This window comes from Cheilinus undulatus, linkage group 5, assembly GCF_018320785.1.
Source record: "Cheilinus undulatus linkage group 5, ASM1832078v1, whole genome shotgun sequence".
In the NCBI taxonomy this organism is placed as follows: Eukaryota; Metazoa; Chordata; class Actinopteri; order Labriformes; family Labridae; genus Cheilinus; species Cheilinus undulatus.
Window position 1 is genome coordinate 23603025 of NC_054869.1, and position 21101 is coordinate 23624125.

Below are 21101 nucleotides of genomic sequence, written 5' to 3' on the forward strand. Positions count from 1 at the left end.
CAGCCACTTATCAACAAAGACGTCTCATAATAGGAGAGAGACATAACTCCACTTAACTCAGAAAATGAGATATAAGGAAAACCTGAAGGAGGAGAAAATGAAACTACATTTCAGCTCTAAACTGTCTGCCTGTCATGACATAAATGTGATTGTTTCTCTGGTGACTAACAAAAAGGGAGATGCGATATTGCAGCATAGCAGACAGATGATTCCACCATTCAGCATTTTTTTTAATCTGAGAGGATTGTATTTGTCGTGAGCAGGCGTGGCTTTAGCTCACTCAACCAACATGCCTACACCATCCTAGAGCAGATATAACTGCCTAATTTTTCAGGATTTTGTAGCTTAATTTTATAAATGTAGAGATGTTTTGGGTGAATTTTCATTTTACACATCTACAAGTAACAGAGGATAATAAGTAAAATTCTTACTCACTTGAAAATTACTGTTTTATGTGGGTACAACTTAATAATGCCTTGTTTCCATGGGTGCATGGAGGTAAGTCAACAGAGAGCCAATTAAATGCAATGGGAAATTACATGATGTTCATTGTACCTGCAAAACTCCACAATGTTTCGGTCCAGAATTTTGCAGAATTTTCCTTGTTTATGTTTCTTTTTGAATTGGTGGATACGAGAGAACTTTATTAGCAGGCTGATTACTGATGTTCTTGCAGAAATAAAATGTTTAATTGTGTTTTTACTGATTAATATTTCCTCCATTATCTTACACCTAAATGCATCTTGTCTCAAAACAAAGAGCAGGCTGGACATTTTATTTATCAAGTGGAGCCTCTTTATTTGACTTAAAAAAGAAAAAAGAACAAACAAATTAGAAAGAAAAACCCCTTCAACATTATGGGGTTGGGTGATGCAATCCAAAGCACATCCGCTGTTAAGGCCAGTGGTTACTGAAACCAAAAAAATCTACAAACATTGATCATGCTGTCTTTCTTTAGACGGTAAAATCATCTCTGCTGTTTCTGTCAGTTTAACATTTCATTACTCCACACGAACATAAGAGGCAAAGTCTGACATCCAACTTGAAGAATCTGTTGAAATACAAAACACAAAGAAGTAGCAATAGAAAATTGTAGCTGTCTGATTGGAATACAATATCCTCAATAAATTTCTATGATATTTATAATGCGTCATCAGTTATAACTTACTGCTTAGCAAAATTTACAGAGACGTGTTAAATATTTAAGAGTTTGTAAGAAACAATGACAATGCCAGGACAAAAGAAGAAAAAAAATTCTTTCAATGTAACAGATCTCAGCTGAGCTGCCTGGACTGACTGCAATTCCTCACATTCTTATAAGTTTACATACGTTTATGTTGGACAGAATAAATTCTGGACTCATTATTTTCTGGCACATCAGACAAGAAGCATTGTTACTATCTTGCCAACAGATAAAAACATATGCCAGTTGACATTTCAATCTCCTCAGAGCACACAAGTCCAATGACAATGGGCAGGCAACTGACACTGGATACACTCGACTAGATGGTGGACAGACACAGACTTACCCATGGACAAAGCAACCTGGTGGACACTCTGACTTGGTGATGGATGTATACCAACAAGATGGACAGACAATGATTGCAGTGAACCCACTGAGGGACAATAGCCTGTCAATGGAGAAAAGATGATGGACAGACAGACATAAACCTTCAACTGGACATACAACTGCTTTTAGACTTAGCAACCTAAAGACTGACTGACACAAACCTGTCCTGGAAAGCCTCTCACCTGACGGTAGAAAACACCGACCTGCTAGTAAACAATCACTGACCTTCCATAGGACACACCCAAAGATACTGACCTGTTAATTAAACATGATTTTCTCACCTGTGGACAGAAGATGACCACCAAAGGAGAAGGGCATACATCTGCCACTGGACAGGCAAATAATAGCTGATTGATTTGCCAAATTTCAACAAGCCTGCCATTGGATAAACAACAATGGCCAAACGACAGTCAGCACTACCTTTGGATTTTCTAACCTGGTGATGTATGGACAAACAACTGTCATCCAGTAGACACAAACCGGACCATCCATTGACAAACTAACTTGTGGGTAAACACACCAGTGTACAGATATCAAACAGCCAGTAGACCTGCCAGTAAACACACCATCAGAGGTCAATGCACCACTGTTGACCTGCAAGAATACAGACATGTTGGAGTACATCTGTGTTGATGGAGGCCCCTGAGCTAAAGAAGCAGGGTTTCAGAGGCTGCTTGGCATTAAGGACTCCTACTTCAGTTTGAACATACCAGACAACCAACAGAGTTTGGGGTTTGTAAAGCCACAAATAACTGCTTTCATATGGAGTTAGTGGTTGACTGTGAAGACAACAAACAAATCCTTGAAAAACACAACAACATATACATCAACATGTTTGGGATGAGCGTATATAATGTGGTTTCAGCTCAGTGATCTAACAGGAGGTTGTGATAGAGGACTATGGGAATACGTCTCCCAGAATACCAGATGGATAGATAGAAATGTGTAGCCCTGCTAAAATTACAGCTGATTGAAAAACAGAAATATTTCTGGGAAAGATAAACCCTTTAAAGTCATTTTGTATCACTGTATAATGCACAACAGTCATAAGGAATTAGTTATCATTATTATTATTACTATAGTTACTTCAGAGTAAGAACAGTACATCTGATGATGGTGTCAGAAAAAGTCACCAAAAGAAAATTATCGTAAAAATGTGTAACATTTTTTTGTGTGCATGAACAAATAATTGAAACATTTCAGTGTCTCTTATTGTGAAAGACAAGAGTTTCATTGCTGTGATAGTATCATTGTATTGATCAAGATTGAAGTGTATTAATGTGAAACAATTTTATGACTTTAAAAACCTGGTGGTCAAAGTGTAGCTTTATTTTTTCTTAATTAAAGAGCTCAAAGAATTAAAGGAAAAAACTTCAGAACGAAGAGAGCTTGTATAGTCTAGCTTAGCACAAAGAAATGCTGGCTGAGACTAAATGTTTATGTAGCAGTTAGCATTGGAGCTATCTGTTTACACAAGTGCATTACCCTGCTCTGTATCAGAAACAGTCCAAATTCTGAATTATTGGATAAACTTTTAAATAAACAATCTGACTGAAGAACAGCTGGTTAGCTGCTTAGCTAACAACAAAGGTGCTAAGCTAGATTAATAAAGCTCTCTACTTACCAGATAACCATTTCCTCTTATGACTTGGGTCAATTTTTGTTTAGATAGAAATAATGGCACCAATTTTACTCTTTACGTTACTGTATCATGTCTAACAGATTAACCTTATATTATTGGACTTTTTTGTATCATGTGCTGGACTGTAACAGTTCTGGGGCTTATTTTCAGTGTATATGTAACTTGATTCTGTTTTTAACAGTAACATTATGGCTACCAGAATTAACTCTTAACATTACTGTGTGATGTCTAACAGACTAATATTAGGGATTCTGGTTATTTGTTTGTTACGTCACTGTATGATGTGATAGAGTGTAACATTATAAAGGACTTGATGGCCGTTGTTCCAGGCGTACAATGCTCTGTCTCGAGGGTTGTAGTCGAGCATAGACAGGTGGCTGTATTTGTTGGTTAGAGGAATGTCGATGTACTCATAAGTGGAGGAGTTGGTGGAGTAGGCATAGTAAACTTTGGTTCCACCCGAGTATCCATTAGTCACGTACAGGGTCCCACAGATCATGAAGGCCTCGCCGGCACTACGTTTCGGATGGTTGGTGGTCCAGCTGCGAATGATCTGCAGAGTGTTTGGATTTAACTGGCTGAGGACGATGTTTCCAGCGTTCTGATTGGTGGCATAGACAGCCCAGAGGCCCCCTTCATCCACCATGAGGTCAATGTCAGAATGACCACCCCAGGAGTAATGGTACATGTTGTTGTAACCGGCGAAGTCAAGCTGTTTGGAACGGCTGATGACTGATGTGCTAAAGTCGAACTTGATGATGGTGTGACTCTGAAACTTGTTGAAGTAAATGGATCCGTTGTAGACCACCTGACCTGTGCCAGACCAGGGGTGAGGCAGGCGATGAGAGGTGAAGTTGTCCGTGGTCATAAAGTCATACATGGACTGGTACTCTCTGACAAAGCGGTTGTTATGATACCCATCCATGTACCACACCTGTAAGGGAGGAAAGCTAAAATAAATGGAGGATTTTTTTTTCAATTCTCTTGTCCAATGGTTTCATGAAAAACAGTTTCAATGGCATTGCAGTTTGTCTGTCAGCATTTTTATTATAAATACAAGACTGAATGTTAACCTTCAATTTGTAGATGTTTGCAAACCCTGTAGATTATGCATTATGTCTTGTGAGTGAATTCCCCTTAGGAAAAATATTTTCCTTCCTCCTTTTACCCTCAAAGAAAACTGTTTTAGAGGAAAAGAAAACAAAAGCTCTTTTGATTACAAAACCCCCCAAAGCTCTTCCAACAGTGTGCTATTAATAGCTTCCTCTGACACCTGCCCCAGTAGTTGCAGTGACAAACATTAAAAATTACTTTGAGTTCTGGTTTTCTTTTTTGTTAGAAATGAAAAGACATTAGTGTCAATTTATGTTTCATAACCACTTAAAGTCATTCACTTAACTTTGAGCTAAAGTAAAACTCTTAAAAAACTTTTAAAAGCCCCTTCACTCTCTGTTTGGTGTGAACACAATGACTAATTCCAAATATCATTGCTTCAGTGCTTTATAATGAATTTACTTGGGACAGGACAGTGAACAGAGTGGGAGACTGAGGAGGGAGAGTGGGGAATGTCATGCAGGAAAGGAGCTGAGAGTTTGAGTCAAGTGAATACAAACTACTTTGAGGACAACAGCCTGTGAAGAAGGGGCGTAGCCAACGATTTTGGGCCCCCAGGAAGAAAAATACACAGAACCCCTTAGTAAGCCAGGCAAGCATAAAATGTTATGCCATTTTAATATCAATGCATTTTTATTTGTTTTTTAATTGTAATTTCCCTCTATTAATGAGCAATATTTTTGCTATCGTTAAATCAAATCGATTGTATTATTCCTTCACATTAGTTCATGTGTTTATTCACCTCTTCTTGTTCTCTTTCCCTGCTTTCTTCACCTCCGTCATCCTCATCTTACTCTCTGTCCCTGGTTTTTTCACCTCCGTCATCCTCATCTTACTCTCTGTCCCTGGTTTTTTCACCTCCGTCATCCTCATCTTGCTCCTGCTGCTGCTTTCTTCTCCTCATCATTCTCATCTTGCTCTCTGTCCATGCTTTCTTCTCTCTCTGAAAGCCTTAAAGCCATTAACTATACCACAGTGTGCACTCACCTCTCTTTGAAAAGAATTTTGGGAGCAGTTGTTTACCCTCATTCTGCTTGCTTTCTCTTTCTTTTCTTTTGGGCACCTGATTTAAAGTGTTTAGGTGACCTCACTCATCCAATTTGCAGTTACTTTTCTGCTCTCTTCCACAGAGTAGATAGGGACCTGCCCCCAAGCTTTTATAGAAATAATAATAATAAAAAAACACACATTTCATTCCAGGCTTCAAAAGCCCCCACCCCACCCCCACTTTGGTCCCAGTACCTTTTTCCCCCACATGCTACACCAATAGACACCCTGCAAAGATCATTATTTTCCATTCTGTCAGTGTTATCCAGTTTTTAGTTTTTACTTAAAACGTGTGGTTTAAAATGTGTTCACTATTCTTTAAATGTTTGCATTCACTTCTGTGCTTTATTTTATCTCCTCTATTAATATTTATAATCATTACTGATAATGATATCAGCTGTACAGGTAGTAGTTGGAGTAGTAATTGTTGTTGCTCTTTCTGCTGAAACTTACTCTGTTGTCGCCGGGTGGAGCTACTGGGTCAGTCATCCATGATCCAAATCTAGATCCAGAAGTCTTGATAGTGATGGGCTCAGAGATTCCTGTCAGCTTCCCGCAGGCTGGAACATAAATATGGAAGACATATGGAGCACATGGAGGAAGTAGACACCTATACACATAAGTATAAGCCCTTAAAAGTCCAGATAAGGCAAGTATGAATGCATGAAGGTAAAAGAGTGTGTTCACCCTGCACCTTATTGTGCCCATACATTGGACAAAATATCATGAACACATGGCAATACGCATGGAAAGTTCACTGTTTTTAATCTATTTTGCCCGTTTACTTTTGCTGCCAAATAATCCTATTCTTATTCCTTCTTTGTCAGGTTTTTTATTAAATAGGTATCTATGTTTGTCTAACAGTTCGTCAACTTGATTGAATTTGGACATTTAATCAGAGCTTGGTGCACATACCTTTTAATCCTGTTATCAATGATACATTAAATGTCTTGATAAAATTGCCCTTTGGAGGTTTCTTTTGTTCATTTAATCTGCATTATAATCTGCCATGTAAATTAGAAAAAACAAGTTTACTTTATCCTGCATGCACTAACCAGCAGGAATTATTATGTTTGCTCACCCAGCCGCTGCATGCAGGCCTTCAGCCGGTCCTCTAGACTCATCACTCTGTGGTGGAGCTCCTGGTAGTCCAAACCCCCAAGTTGTTCCTGCAGATTTCCCAGCATCTCGGTCACATTGGCCGCCTCCTCCTTAAACTGTCGTACCAGCAGAGCGTCCGCCTTGTAGGCCTCCAGCACTGGGATTAGAGGGCGTATCTCCTCCATCTTTTCTTTGATAGACTGACAGATAGCAGACATTGGGTTATTAATCTCAGTTGTGCTGAAAATTGTACCGACAGCACCCCAAGAACAGGCAAATCAAAACAATGCTGCATGGACAAAAAATGCAGTTTCTCAAGAGGTATAGCATCCTTATCAAAGTTGAGCCACATTAGGCCACACAATAACTTCACAGCATAATGAAGCAAATTTACAGCTTTGTAAAAAAAATGGGTTTGGCCTCCATAGCTCTTTCTACAACTGTAATCGACCTTTAAGTTCCATATTATTAAAGCCCAAATGGCCAAAGTTTAAGATTCATTGGACAAACCATAGGGGACTTCACAGCAGCTTTAAGTGTATCATTTATACAGTGTAAGAGAATGACATTTTCTTCTTAAGAATTATATTGTTGCAACAGATTTGCAGCAGCTTTAGCTCTCTGTCTGTGTAATAAAAGAAGTGATCAGGCACAGTATGGAGTGTCGTTCACCAGCAATCAAACCCTGACACACAATCATCAAAGTCAATGAATAAAACAAAGGAAATCATCATGAAGCGAGACAGAACACTGAAGGTGGTACTGTGTGCACAGTGTAACTAAAACATACCTTTAAAATTCTGATTGTTTGGTCTAATTAAAAAAAAAAAAATCCCTTTTAAACTTACATTTGCTCATGTGAGGTGTTTCAACCACATTTATGAAGTTGTGTGTGATGTAATGCCAATGCAGAGCTTGGAACATAATCTGTCAATCCTTAATCATTTATTGTTGTTATTTTGATAATTCATTTGAAAAACTAATATTTAACTTCCAGAAAATGTTGTTTTCATTAATTTCATTTTTGTTATTTAATTCACTTGTATTATGGGTAATGGGGGTGAGGATAGAGAAAGAGAGTCTGTGGACGATGTTCAAACTTCTCGCCACTAGGTGGGATGGCGGGAGCTGAGAATGATGAATGGATAATTAACTGCGTTTACCTGACAAAAAAGGATTCACACCATACTCAAGCATGGAAAGATGGATTATTGACAACCTGAGTGAGAGTGTACTTTTTTTTTTTTTACTTCAGGGAGCTTAAGTCATAATGAGCAAACAGCCGTCTCTGCCCTATCTGCCTTTATAGTGAAATTGTGCTTAAGCTACATGTAATTAGATATATTTTCAGGGTGCTGCTAGAGTGAAAAAAGTGGGAATTTGTTTTAAAAAAACATTTCTATTTGTAGGTTTTCACAAATGTACAATTTGGAGTTGTCTTAGTCATCATTGCCTCTTACATAATCAAGTCTTTGACACTGCAAAAAGAGGACTTTTTTGTGATACCAATAGCATCAACCTCAGTTAGTAAGTAATATAATTCACTGATTAACTGCTAGCAAAGTTAACATTTTAGTAGCTGCATTAACAGTTTAAGTTATTTTTATTAACTGTGCCTATCTTTGTGCTTATGTAAATGTATACTAGTTGACAGAGAGATTTGCTGAGTAACTGATGGTAGTGTAAGGCAAGATGATATGGGCATTACCCTGTACTGTCTGGCGATGTTGTTCTCATGGCCATCTTCCACCTGTTTGAATTTGTTTTCCAGTCCCTTTAGCTGAACTTCCATTTTCTCCACAAACTGCAGATCTCTCTGAGTCCTCTGGTCCAGAACCTCAATGGACTGACTCATATTCTGAACCTGGAAGCAAACAGATTTGACTGCATTTGTTACTGCTTCAGCAGTCTCTGTTATGCTGATGCATTATTACATAAATTAATTGTTTTAGTGCGTTTCAGATTATATTCTGCTGTTAGAAGATACAGTAGTATTGTAGCATTTACTTGGAAACACTAAGATACTTCTCCACTGCTACTGCAAAAAACAAACAAACAAACAAACAGACAAACAAAACCAACTAAAATTTGTAACTGAAAGACCTTTTCATAAATACCCCAAAGTCAGTAACAACTGATGTTGAATGGTGTGTTGTGTGCTGTGTATTTTTAGGCCTTATTGCCCAATTCAAATTTACCATTGGGGAGAATAAAGTAGGGGTCTTTTTCATCTTATCAAATGTAACTTCCATCAGATATTGTAATTATCATTTTTCCTCTTTGCATAATCAGCTGTGTGAGCACTAATTGTATGTCTCAGTGGCATAACAATCTGCTGTAGTATATCATACCCTCTCCAGCAGCTGTCTCAGCTGTTTGGTTCGAGCATCTCTGGAGCAGACCGTCTGCTGAGGAGCAACCACTGTACAAACACATCGGCCCTCTGAGTCCTGAGCTGAACTGTACACCTGCCAGCCCTCCTCTGGGGTAGAAGGACCCACCTATTAGACAGGAAATGAGAGAACAGCATTAAGAATAAGATAACCGGAGTGCGTGGTTTCATTGCCAAAAATGCTTCTTTCACCTGCAAATCTGCCAGAGCAAAAATAATATTCTGTAGACATCTCTGAATAGCTAAAATTAACAGGAGGAAGTTTGTGTTTGTATTCTTCACCTCCACAGGTTAAACTCATTATAAGATGATTTTTATCCAGTGCCATGATATTTCTACAGTGTTAATGTTATCATACAGTATATGATATCAGGTAAGGAAACATAAAGGTTGTTAGAGGAGGAGCTGAGGAGTGGGAGGATTGTTAAAATAACAAATGTAATAAAAAATGTGTGAAAATGACAAAATGTGATAAAAATGTGTGAAAATCAGACAAAGTGTTATGTATTAAAATTCACTGTCCTCACTCTGTCTTTATTTTTTAGTCCCCCTGCATATAATCATGAATTTGAACCTTATTATGTTAATTTACATTAAGAAACACTTGTCTTTCTCTCTCCTGGATCTGTCATTTAAAGTGTCATTAGTTTCACTGCATCCAAAATAATGAATTAAAACAGTACCAAAATAACATGACAAACAGATTTTTGCATTCAAATCTCAAATAAATGGACACCCTAAACTACGAGCACTGCTAACCTAGCTTAGCAGAAGGCATGCATATTTATATTATATTTTTCTCAACTGAAGCACAGAGCCAAACCGGACTACACTGTGGCTGCAAGCTATCCGGCAGCAGGATGAGCTCGGTCCCTGGGATCCAAAACCTAAATGAGGGAATAAAGTCAGCACTTCATTACAGATCACTTTTAATATATGATCACCTCATCTAGACAGTGCTGGGTTGTTTCAGAGCGACGGTATCATGAATGTTGCATTTATTGATTTTTTGTTAAGTTTCATTGTTCAACAGCAAACATCATATTGTCTTTAATCAAGCGACTCAACCAGGTAGCTGAAGATATCTGAGAATGACACTTTAGACCATTGGATCATTCATTCAGTCTTTTATACCATGGGTAGCAGTCTGATCTTTCTGTGGGGCTGGCTAATGTGGTCTTTTTTCAGTTGCCGTTAATGACTCTGTGTTGGACATTAAAGCTTATTAGCATTAGCATCAAGGTTTAAATTCCATGTGTTCACAGCATTCCAGGCAGGGAGAAATGCTTCTTTCTCACCTGGGACGCCCTGTCCTCAATCATGCAACACTGACTTTTCTATGACCTTAGCTTGGCACAAAGATCTGAAACAGTAAAATACAGTTAATGTTGTCTGTATAGGAGGGCAAGAGAGTCTATTAGCTTAGTATAGTGACAATATTTGAAGCAGAAAGACATCGTTAGTGTAACTCAGCACAAAAACTTACAAAGGTGAGAACTGTTAACACTTTCAGCACAGACGCTGGAGGCAGAAGGAAACTATTAGCTTAGCCAAAGACTGGAGGCAGGGGGATACCTCTGCTCTCTCTTGCTCTCACAGAATCAGAATCAGCTTATAGGCCAAGTATGCACACACAACAAGGAATTTGACTCTCTCTGTTTCTCTCAGTGTACAATCAAACATTAAATACAAAGAAATAAATAAAACTGAAAAAAAAGCATAAAAATAACATTTAAATGTGTACAAGTGCTAGTAAGATATTTCTAGTGTATACAAGATTTACATAGGTACATAAGATAATTTAAGAGAGTCGAGTTGTGCAAATCTGCATATTAGGTGACATATTTTACTACTGAGAGCCTTCTTAGAGCATTTGAGTTCAGTAAATAGTCTTAATAAGTAATTTGGGTAAATAGGTTAATTAGTGCAAATTTGCATATGAGGTGACGTTTTTGCCACAGTGAGCTTTCTCATAGTATTCGAGATACAGTGAAACAATATGAAACACCTTACACTGAGAAAGCTGAGGTGCTTATTACAAAGTTTTATTTTCTGACACTCAGTGACTGGTGAATGGTCTTTGGAGTAACTCTGTGACTGTTGAGCCTTTATTTGATAAATCAAACCAGTTTACGTTATACACCACTGAAAATTAAAGTTGCAAACATCAATGAATAATAACTTAAGTTAACCAGACTGGCTAAAATATTTATATATCTCCTCTGTACTGATGGGCAAGTTTGTTGTGACTTAGCCATGACAGATGAGTTTGTATTTTAGGAGATAACAAAAGTAGATGCTGTTTTTAAAATATTAATGACCCTTACAATGAGGACTACCATGAGCAGCAGCTAAACTGTACTATTTGTTAGAAGTTGGAGGCTCTAAAGTAGGGAAACTAGATGTTCTCATTGTAAATGAGAAAACTGGAAGAGCAGTAGCTTTAGCTGTAGCACTAGAAGAGGCACTGGAATGGGAACATAGCCGGATAAAATCTGCAGCTCAGTCCTTGGCTCCTCTCGACCACTTTGAGATGTACTTGGACGAGATACTGAACAAACTGCCTCAGAAGGATGAGCCATCCGCGTGTGAGTGAGTGTGAATGAGTGTCTGATTATGTGTGTGAAACCGCTCAATGGCATGTCGAGTTAAGTGCTCTGAGTGGTCTGATGACAAGAAAGGCGATATAAATATTTAACTCATTTCAAACAAGCCATGATGTTTAAACTTCACTATGTCAACGTTTAAAAAATGCTTTTAGAGACGATGGAGCCAAAGCATAAAAAAGTTTATTGGGACAGAACATAATTGTAGTTTTGGGGGCTTTTTTGCCTTTATTAGGACAGGACAGCTGAAGAGAGACAGGAAATAAGGGGAGAGAGTGGATGGAGACACACACCAAACAGCATCAGGAACCTAGGACTACCTGCTCTGTAAATGGGCACCTGCTTTAATGACTGAGGCAAACCTGCACGCAAGTTGTTTTTAACTGTGCAGCAATAATTCCACTAATCCTCTCTGTTATTGATTCTAATCTGCTCTAATCCATCTTGTAATCCAGATTATCAACACATTTATTGATATCCTTTTAAAATCTTAATCCATTGTGGATACCTTAAAGAGAGTGCATTAAGATCAGTCCCAACACACTCCTTTCCTCTCTCACTTAGCCCCACCCCTCTGTTCACATGCAGCTACAGAGGTGTCCTGATTTTTGCTGGAACAGAGAGCTGTGATGAAGTGCTAGGGGTACATGGTGCTTTAAATGCTGATTTTTGGAGGCACACCCCAAACACACCCCTGTGAGAAAGGATATCTCCAAGAATGTCTTGTGAATCACTGGCAAAATGGTTTTCAAGAGTTTCTTTGTAGATAACACAGGAGGATTAAGACTACCATTTAATCTTTAACGTATTTTCAGTGCATTTTGGTCAAAACGTTTTAAAAATTGCTCATAGTAGAAATATCTGGTTTCCATTAAAATTGTGATGATGATTAGTTCAGTCCAATTCATCCATCCATCCTTTATCAACACCGCTAATCCAATGTCACAAGGCAAGAGGCGAGATACACCCTGGACTGGTCCCCATTCCCCAGTCAATCACAGGGCTGACATTTAAAGACAAACAAGCAGTCATGCTCAAGCTCACACCTGTGGGCATTTTAGAGCCACCAGTGAACTTAATGAGCATGTCTGGACTGTGAGAGGAAGCTCTTGCATGCACAGAGGTGCAAACTTCAGAAATGTTGTCTGACGTGGATTCAACTCTCTTGCCGTAAAGTGAGAGCCCTAAACACTCCATCACTATACGGACTTTAGTACAATTCAATTAATTTCTTTTTTTTTTTTTTTAAAGATTTATTTTTGGGCATTTTTGTGCCTTTATTAGATAGGGAAGGACAGTGGATAGAGTGGGAAACAGAGTCGGGGGGGGATGCGGTAAAGGGCCTCAGGCTGGATTTGAACCCAGGCCGCCCGCGTACATGGGGAGCGCCGTTAACCACTAGGCCACCTGCTCCCCAATTCAATTAATTTTTTTTCACAAAAGTAATTAAAAGGCAGGAACAATCAATTATGAGTAGTAGTCATTTATGAAATGGGAGAAGCTATTCAGAGCTCATCAGATAACTTGCACACAAATCACTGGTGTCAGGCCAAAACCTCATATCTCCAATATCACCACTTTCAGGTTAAAGACAATAAAGCTGTGTTTCTCAAATAATTTAACCCAGAATAGCCATAGTCAGCACCTTTATGACACTTTATTGGTTTAAAACAAATAAAACTGACAGGTGTAAAGGTTTCCAATAACACTAATATATGAAAAAAAAAATTGCCAACCTAAAATCTTGTGCTAAACTAAAACTCTAAAAATATCCTTAAATTACTCTACAGATCCTAAGATATTGTGCCACTGATATAATACCAGGGGTGTTGGGATCCTGATCGCATTTATTAAATCAGAGCCAATACACATTTTAATATATTAGAGATCAGAAATATGTCAGCTGTCATAAAAGAAGCACAATTTAGTGAGTATGTTTCTTTTGGACTAATAAAATTAATAGAAATAGAGCTTATGGATGGATCATATCAGTTTAAATCATTTGGAAAAACTCTTTGTTTTTTTGTAAAGCCCCCCCCCCCAATGAATTTTTGCTTCTTCTGCGATTTGAAAATTGTGCTAAAACATACTGCAATTTAATCTAAATTTCAATTAACTGCCCAGCCCTAGTGCATACTGGGATCAAACAGACAGTATGGATCACACAGTAATAGGTTTTTCAAACTATTAAAGCCTTCATCAAAATTGATCTCAGAATTTCTGCAGTTAATCACAATCACTCTCTTCTTTTTGTTGCATTTTTTGATTCTACTCTTTTGGCAGTCTTAAACTAAATTAAATTGACGTCCTTTTTGGATATAGACGTCCTTTATTTAAAAAGAAAATAAGGAACTTCAGGTGGATTGAAGAATATGACATGGACTAAACCACACAAAAAGGAACTTGTTACAGATTGAAAAGGAAAAAAAGGTAAATGTTTAATGAGACAAGGTGCAGATGACTTTTGACGTGTCCGTACATTTTTGTAAGGTAATATAAGACATAAAGAGCAGAAGTGAACCTATGGTACATAACTGTGGCTGCAGGGAGATCCTGGCGTACCCAAAGTGTGTTGAAAAGAACAATCAAACATGCTATTATAACAATAAATACACTAATCATAGACTTTTTTAAAATCATTTTGCAATTATTGCAATAATACAGAAAGCCCTAAATATTATTAATATAATGAAAAAATATGTAAGTTAAATACATTTTGATCTGTTCTTGCATCAATCTTTTAAAAAAAATCATACATTTAATATAATTCCCTTTGGGAGAGTAGTATTTTGGATTTGACCTCCTGTGTTGGTTTCTATCTCTCTGTTCGGTCTAGCTGGCACTGTCTTTTTTTCTGCCAAATACGATCACCATGATCAGTGAATGAGGTCTTACTATGAGTCAAAAGCAGCAGAATTGAATAAAAACAGAGTTTAGAGTTAACATCAGTGTTATTCAAATAGCAAAAAGAAGAAGGGAGCGTAGAAGAATATAAATAGAGCCATTAAATATTGACAGCAGATAAGAGAGATTGGAACATAATAGAGGACAGTAGAATATAAATAGAAACATTATATATTTACCACAGTGAAGACCGCACTGAACAGCAGCAGCAGGAAAACATTAACCAGATTCTCCTCCGACTCCATCTGTGTCACAAACACATTCACCTCCTGCTGGTTGAATCTCTTCACCTTTTTATTCACCTGGTTATCTGTTAGCCTGATTAGCTCCCTGATTAGATATCCGGCTTTGCTATCTGCCCCTCTGCTCCTCTCTCTCTCGTCTCTTCTTCCCTGCTCTTCCTTCTTCCTCCCACCTCTCTCTGGTCCCTCCATCCCTGCTCTTCCGCCTCCCTCCCTCCTCACGTCCTCACCCCTCCCTCTTTCCTCTCGCTCTCATCTCGTGTACCAGCTCTTTCTCCTCCCTCCCTCCCTCCTCTCCACCCCTCCCTCGTGTCTTTCCTGTTTCTCCTTATTCCCTCCTCGCTCTTCCTCCTCCCTCCCCCCTCTCCACCACATCCTTCATCTCTTCCTCCTCCCCTTCGTTCATTTTCTCTCAGCTAGGAAGCAGCCAAGTGGAAAAAGATCCTCCAGCTCACAGTGTGTTCTCCTGTGTATGACAGCAGTGATTGGCCCATTTTGACACAAATATAGTCGCATGTGAGTGTGTTTGTGTTGACAAATGTCAGTGTGTGTCTTGTTGACAGTGTGATGTTTAGCTAATTCTGTGCTACAGTACCAAGTGGCTCATTCTGGGTTTGATGTTCTCTGGATTTTAAAAACGGTTTAAGAAAATCTTTTCAGCAGTAAGTGTTGCTTCCTTTTACCGAACCCCCATCTTTTAAGCTGAAACAGTACCTATAGTTAGTTTGCATATACACACTAACACCACTAATTAGTTTTACAGCCCTCCAACTCAACCTACAGGCTACATATCTAAGAGGACCAAGCTAGCTGGTTTAAAGCAGGGGTGTCCAAACTATGGCCTGGGGGCCAACTCTTGCCTATAGTTCGTTTTTAATTGGCCTGCATTAGAACATGATTTTTCTGCTTGAGTAAAGTGTGGTTCTTAATTTCAGCACTAGGCAGTGCTGCTGTGTCAATTCTGTAAACAAACATTTTGCACGAAGAATCCTTTGATGTGATTTTTCAAGACTGAATTGAGAGAACAGCGTAAATGGTAAAAATAATGACAAAAATGATTATCCAGATTCATTCTACTCTGGTGGATAAAGACTAAAGGATTACTGCAGCAAATAGCAGCACAAGTCTGATTTATAAGCATATCATGCCAGTCATTTCAGGCACCAACACTCCCATGTGGTTTTGCAGATTTTAGATGCTTACTCTTGTTTTGTGTCTGAGTGTGGAGGTGAAGCGCTATCGTCTCCCCTTTCTGCTTTTCTCATCCTGACCGGGGCAGATCCTGTGGTAGCTGGGGCCAGCTAGGCCCCTCAAAATCTGAGTAGTTGCCTTAAAAGCCTTAAAATGATTGGCTTTGTCTTATCACATGAATGGAAAGCTATGATGTAAGCTGATTTCTTTAAGCATGTTCAGTTACTAAGCATGTCTTAACCAACATGAATTGATTTTACTAACTCCATCCATCCATTCATCCATCCAGCAACATTTTCCAGCTCCTCCAGGGGGATCTTGAGGTGTTCCTTGCCCAGACAAGATATATACCCTTCAAAGTCTCCTTCCAGTTGGACATGCCTGGAAGACCTCCAAAGAACGGTGTCCAGGAGACATCCTTATCGCATGCCTGAACCACCTCACCTTGACAGTAAGGAGCAGCAGTTCTACTGTCTGTTCTCCTTACCTCGTCTTTAAGGCTGAGCACAGCCCCCCTCCGGAGGCAACTTAATTTGGTCGCTTGTATCAGTGATCTCATTCTTTCAGTCACTATGGCTCAGGACCATAGGTTAGAGCTGGAATGTAGATTGACTGATAAATCCAAGGCTTTGCCTTCTGACTCAGCTCCCTTTTCACCACAGCAGTCTGGCATAATGCCTGTAATACATCTGATGCTGCACCAATGTGCCTTTCAATCTCATCTCCATTTTATTAACCTTGCTAAACAGGCAAATAAGGGATATTCATCCAACCAACCATCTTGCAAAATTCCAATCTACAATGTTTGTGCTACTTCTGAAAACGGACCTGACAATCAGCGCCATTTGGAAAGAAAGCAGTGAAAGGTGGGGTTAAGGTGAACTGGAAGCCTAAAGCAATGGCTGCTGGTGGTGTAGCGAGTAGCTGGGTTGTAGCTTTAGTATAATGACAGTTTTATCAGAACCTGACTACATTACTTTATTAATGCAAGAGGGTGTGTGTTTGTGTGTGTGTGTGTGTGTGTGTGTGTGGGGGGGGGGGTCGGTCATGAGCCAATAAACAATGGCGGTGGTAGAGTGATTATCTGTGATGTAGCCACAGTTGCAACTGTATCAGAAAATGGCATTTCTTTATTAAAACAAGAGCAAAGAGCCAAACTGAAAGCTTTTCATGAGGTTATAAGAAGTTATTGCTATTCTTACGAACTGCTTCTGCATCAGTGGGTTATGGGTGGGGTTTAGTTGTATTGTGAAACAGTGTAAACAATAGCTGCCGCCAGTGTAGCGATGGCTTGGAGGTAGCTGTAGTATAGCGGCGGTTTTATCAGAACAGGGCCACGTGTCTTTTTTGTAAAAGCACATAGAACTTTTTTTGGTGGGGATGTTTTTGCACTTCTCCTGACCAGCCTCATCATAGAGTTTTCTCCACAATCAGGCTCCACCAGTTGAAAATTATGACAGCGGTTTCTGCTGAGCTCAGCCTACAGCTGGTGCTGTGCATGTCTACTATTTCTTTTTGTGTTGTGGCTATAATTAGTGGATAGTAGTAGATGTGACAAACAGAACATTTGTCCAATCACCTCCCGAGAATTTGTTGAAAAGTCCTGCCCTTCTCAAACGCTTTGTATGGCAGGTTTCCTAGATACATTTGAAACACATCCATGCAATGTATATATGAAGCAGTCTACCTGGTGTGTCATGTTACAGTTTTACCCTCATTTGTAAACAAGTCCCCGAGATACTTAAACTCCTTCACCTGACACAGAGATTCATTCTCCACCTGGGGGGAGCAACCCACCATTTTTTGGCAGAGAACTATGGCCTCAGACTTCAACCCTCATCCTGACCACTTGACACTCAGCTGCAATCTGCCCCAACGCTTGCTACAGGTCTCCAGCTAAGGAAGCCACCAGAACTACATTACATCCAAAGATTAAATTCTGAGGTCCCCAATCTGGACACCCTCCTCCTTTGATTCTGCCTTAATATCCTGTTCATGAAAATCACAAACAGGTTTTATCTTTGTACACTAAAGGTGAGGTGTAAGAAATCAGCCAAGTCATCCTTAAAATTTTGATATGTGGCCCTGAGTGGAAAAGTTGGACAACCCTGATTTAAGGGAAAGTGGCTCAGAGCTACTGTAACGATTTACCTTACCTATTTAATGCATGGACTGCCAGACAAGGGAGAGCTCAGACCTGACTGGTGTGACACACCATGAAACATGTTTTTCTCAGTAGATTTCAGACTTGACAGCACTGACAATGAAAGAGAGTTTAATCGCTCATTATGTTCATGGAGGCCACCAGCCAATCAAAGCTCCATGAGCAGGAATGCCTTTGGACTGTGGGAGGAAGTCAGACCTCTATCCGTTCAGGCATTCGAACTAGGAACGGTCTTTGCTGTGATGCAACAGCACTAACTAGCGCACCTCATGCAGCCAGAGGAAGGGAAAGCACGCCTTTAGCTGAGTTTTATCAGCTCTTCCTCCTCTCCCTTGGGTTATTTTTTCATTCATAAATACAAAAATATATTTAGTTCTGGTGCTTTGAGTGCTCTGATTACTAAATGTATTCTTGGTTATGAAACAGTGGCCCTATGGGGACAGTGTTTGGATAATCATAGCACCTCTCCAAGGCTCTCCAGTAAGAGAAAACTCTACTTGGATAACAAACCTCCATACTGTTTAGTCTTTAAAGGCTGTTTCATAAATGCTAAATTGTAGTCACCCTCTACTTCCTCCTTTGCTCTCATAGCAGCCAATCACTCTCTTTTTCCTGGTTGCCATCTTTACCCTCAAGCTTTCCAAATGTCCATATTTACAGATTAAATCTCCATCTTCCTCAGCCTTTTCTCTGTCATGTCTTCAGTGCAGCTATGAGGCGTGGATAACAGATGCCCCCATGCCCTCAGCCTTCTCTGCCCACTCTCAGCTCTCCTGGACCCCGCTGTCCACGGCCTTCTGCTGCCTCCACCATGCCAGGGATCGTGATCTCCTGCAGACTGTGGCTGTTCTCCTATAGCTGGATTTAACCAGTCATACATTGATTATTGCTGAGTCACTTTCTTTAACTCTGAACCTCATGAGTGATGTAGGTGAAGGTGGTGATGCTGGATTAAAATAGAAAGAAATTGAACTGTCTGGTGCCTCAGAAGTCATTTAAACTTTTAGCAATGGTGTAATATGATTTAAATTTATTTACTAAGCTCAGGCTGAAATTAGGAGAAAACTTTAAACCTCCGTCAGATGAGCACAAACACTTAGCCTTAGCAGCCTTCTGTCCAGTGGAGGGAATCAGTGAGGGTCAGACGGGTGAAAGTGTTTCAGTCTGAGCAAGACACACACACACACACAAAAAAAGAAGAGGACACAGATGGAGGAGAAAAGAAGCCTCTAAATTAATCATCATTTTTCTCATTTGGTCGTCATGGAAACAACATCACCATCTGCTGGCACATCAGAGAGAAGAGGCGTGCGTGTGCTTGTGTGTGTGTGTAAACCCTGCTGAGGACCATCTGACTCTCACACTTACACACAGTGTTTGGAAAGATACCAACATTTCATAAAGAGAAGAAGAAATTAGATTTACAGGAACATTTTGTTTTTATTTATTTTTATGCTAAATATTCAGACAAACTGATATAAAAGTACATTTCATAACCAAACATGATTTTTTTTACAGTTATCAGACTCTTACATTGATGAGGATACCTGGTTTTACTATTTTTTTATTTTAATGTCAGCATCAATGAGACTCATAACAGACTTCAGCTTTATGACCGAATTTTCAACTACATTTAGAAAGTATTCAGACCCTCTTCACTTTTTCTGTTATCTTACAGTCTGATGCTACAGTAGAAAAAAAACATTTTCATTCTTATTGATCTATACTAAATACCCTATGAAGACAAAGTAGAAAAAGAATTTAAGAACTTTTTGGAAATATATTTGAAATAAAAATGGAAATACCACAATGATACAAGTATTCATCCAGCCACTCTGCCATAAACCCAACTCAGTGGAGGGCTGCAGGAATTTTGTTGGAATACCTGTGTTAATGTGATATTTCTCTTTTTTATTTTTATAAACTTGATAAAACATCTACAATTCAGTTTTCACTTTGTTATTATGGGATACTGAGTGTAGATTAATGAGAATAAAATATGTTTTCATACTGTAGCATCAGGCTGCAGTATAACAAATTTGCAAAAAGTGACAGGGGTCTAAATACTTTATGAATGCACTCTATTTCTGTTGTAAAAATATATATGTTATTCACTTATTTAACAGATTCTCCATGGGTACCAGTAGCCCACTGGTTATATCTTGCACTTCATGCACAGAGGCTGTTAACCTTCATGCAGACAGCCTTTGAACAAGATATTTTTCACATCCATCTGGAAAAGCTCCCATACAAAGTGTCTGGGTAGGGCAGAACTTTTGAAAAAATTCTTGGAGGATGATTGGATGAACGTGCTGGCACATTCATTACAGCATATTACAGCGACAAGAAATAATGGTATAGTGGGCATGTGCAGTTAAACTACATAACCTGAGATCAACAGGCAGGCACTGTACAAATGGTGGAATCACTTAGTGAATAAAACTCCATAGCTGGTTGAGAGAAAAATAAAACCATCTTTTCCACCAAGAACAGCTTCCAATATGCTTCTTTTCTCTTCTTTAATATAGAAATGCTGTCCATTTCTGCTAAAGAAAAACATGCTACAGATAATTTCCAAGCCATTTGCTTTATCAGTGGTAGCCATTGTTTACTAGCCTGCAGTACAACTAAACCACACCCACAGCTACGCCACTGATTGATGCAGTTATTTATCAAACTGGACAGAAGTATTTCAGTTTGGAGCTTTGCAAGGGGGATCTGCCAAATGATGGACATGGAATCTGGTCTATCAGCTTAACAAGATTTTAAAAAATTAATATGAAGAGGAAAAACAGGTATGACATCCCAGTTCAGCTTGGTGGTAATCAAACAGGATTAATTTCTATCTATAAACGGACAGGTATATGCAAGTGGAGTTCAAGATAAAACATTTAACCTCAACAGTAAATGTTCTTGTCACTGTGTCATGAAAGCAAATCAACATTTAGTTTCCCTGACTATCTGAAAAGCATCAGAAATAATCAATCTATCCTCCATTCAACAATTGAATGGTTTAAAAGTTGTTCTTGTTTTTTGGAGGACACACTTAACAAAGTTTGAATTTCACAATAATTGCAAGTAAATCACAAGCATTTTTGATTATTTTTTATGATTAAAATCAGTGAAATA

At 38.9% G+C, this 21101-nt stretch overlaps 1 protein-coding gene across 1 annotated transcript; it reads right to left on the reverse strand.

Moving 5' to 3' along the window:
* Positions 1–783: 783 nt before the first annotated feature.
* Positions 784–14749, reverse strand: olfm1a (olfactomedin 1a). The gene is made up of 6 exons (XM_041788244.1): positions 14555–14749; positions 8825–8974; positions 8182–8337; positions 6454–6673; positions 5826–5932; positions 784–4146 (listed from the first exon to the last, which is right to left on the reverse strand). Exons 1-6 carry the CDS (start codon positions 14618–14620, stop codon positions 3484–3486), a joined length of 1362 nt encoding a protein of 453 aa, XP_041644178.1. The 5' UTR covers positions 14621–14749; the 3' UTR covers positions 784–3483.
* Positions 14750–21101: the final 6352 nt, after the last annotated feature.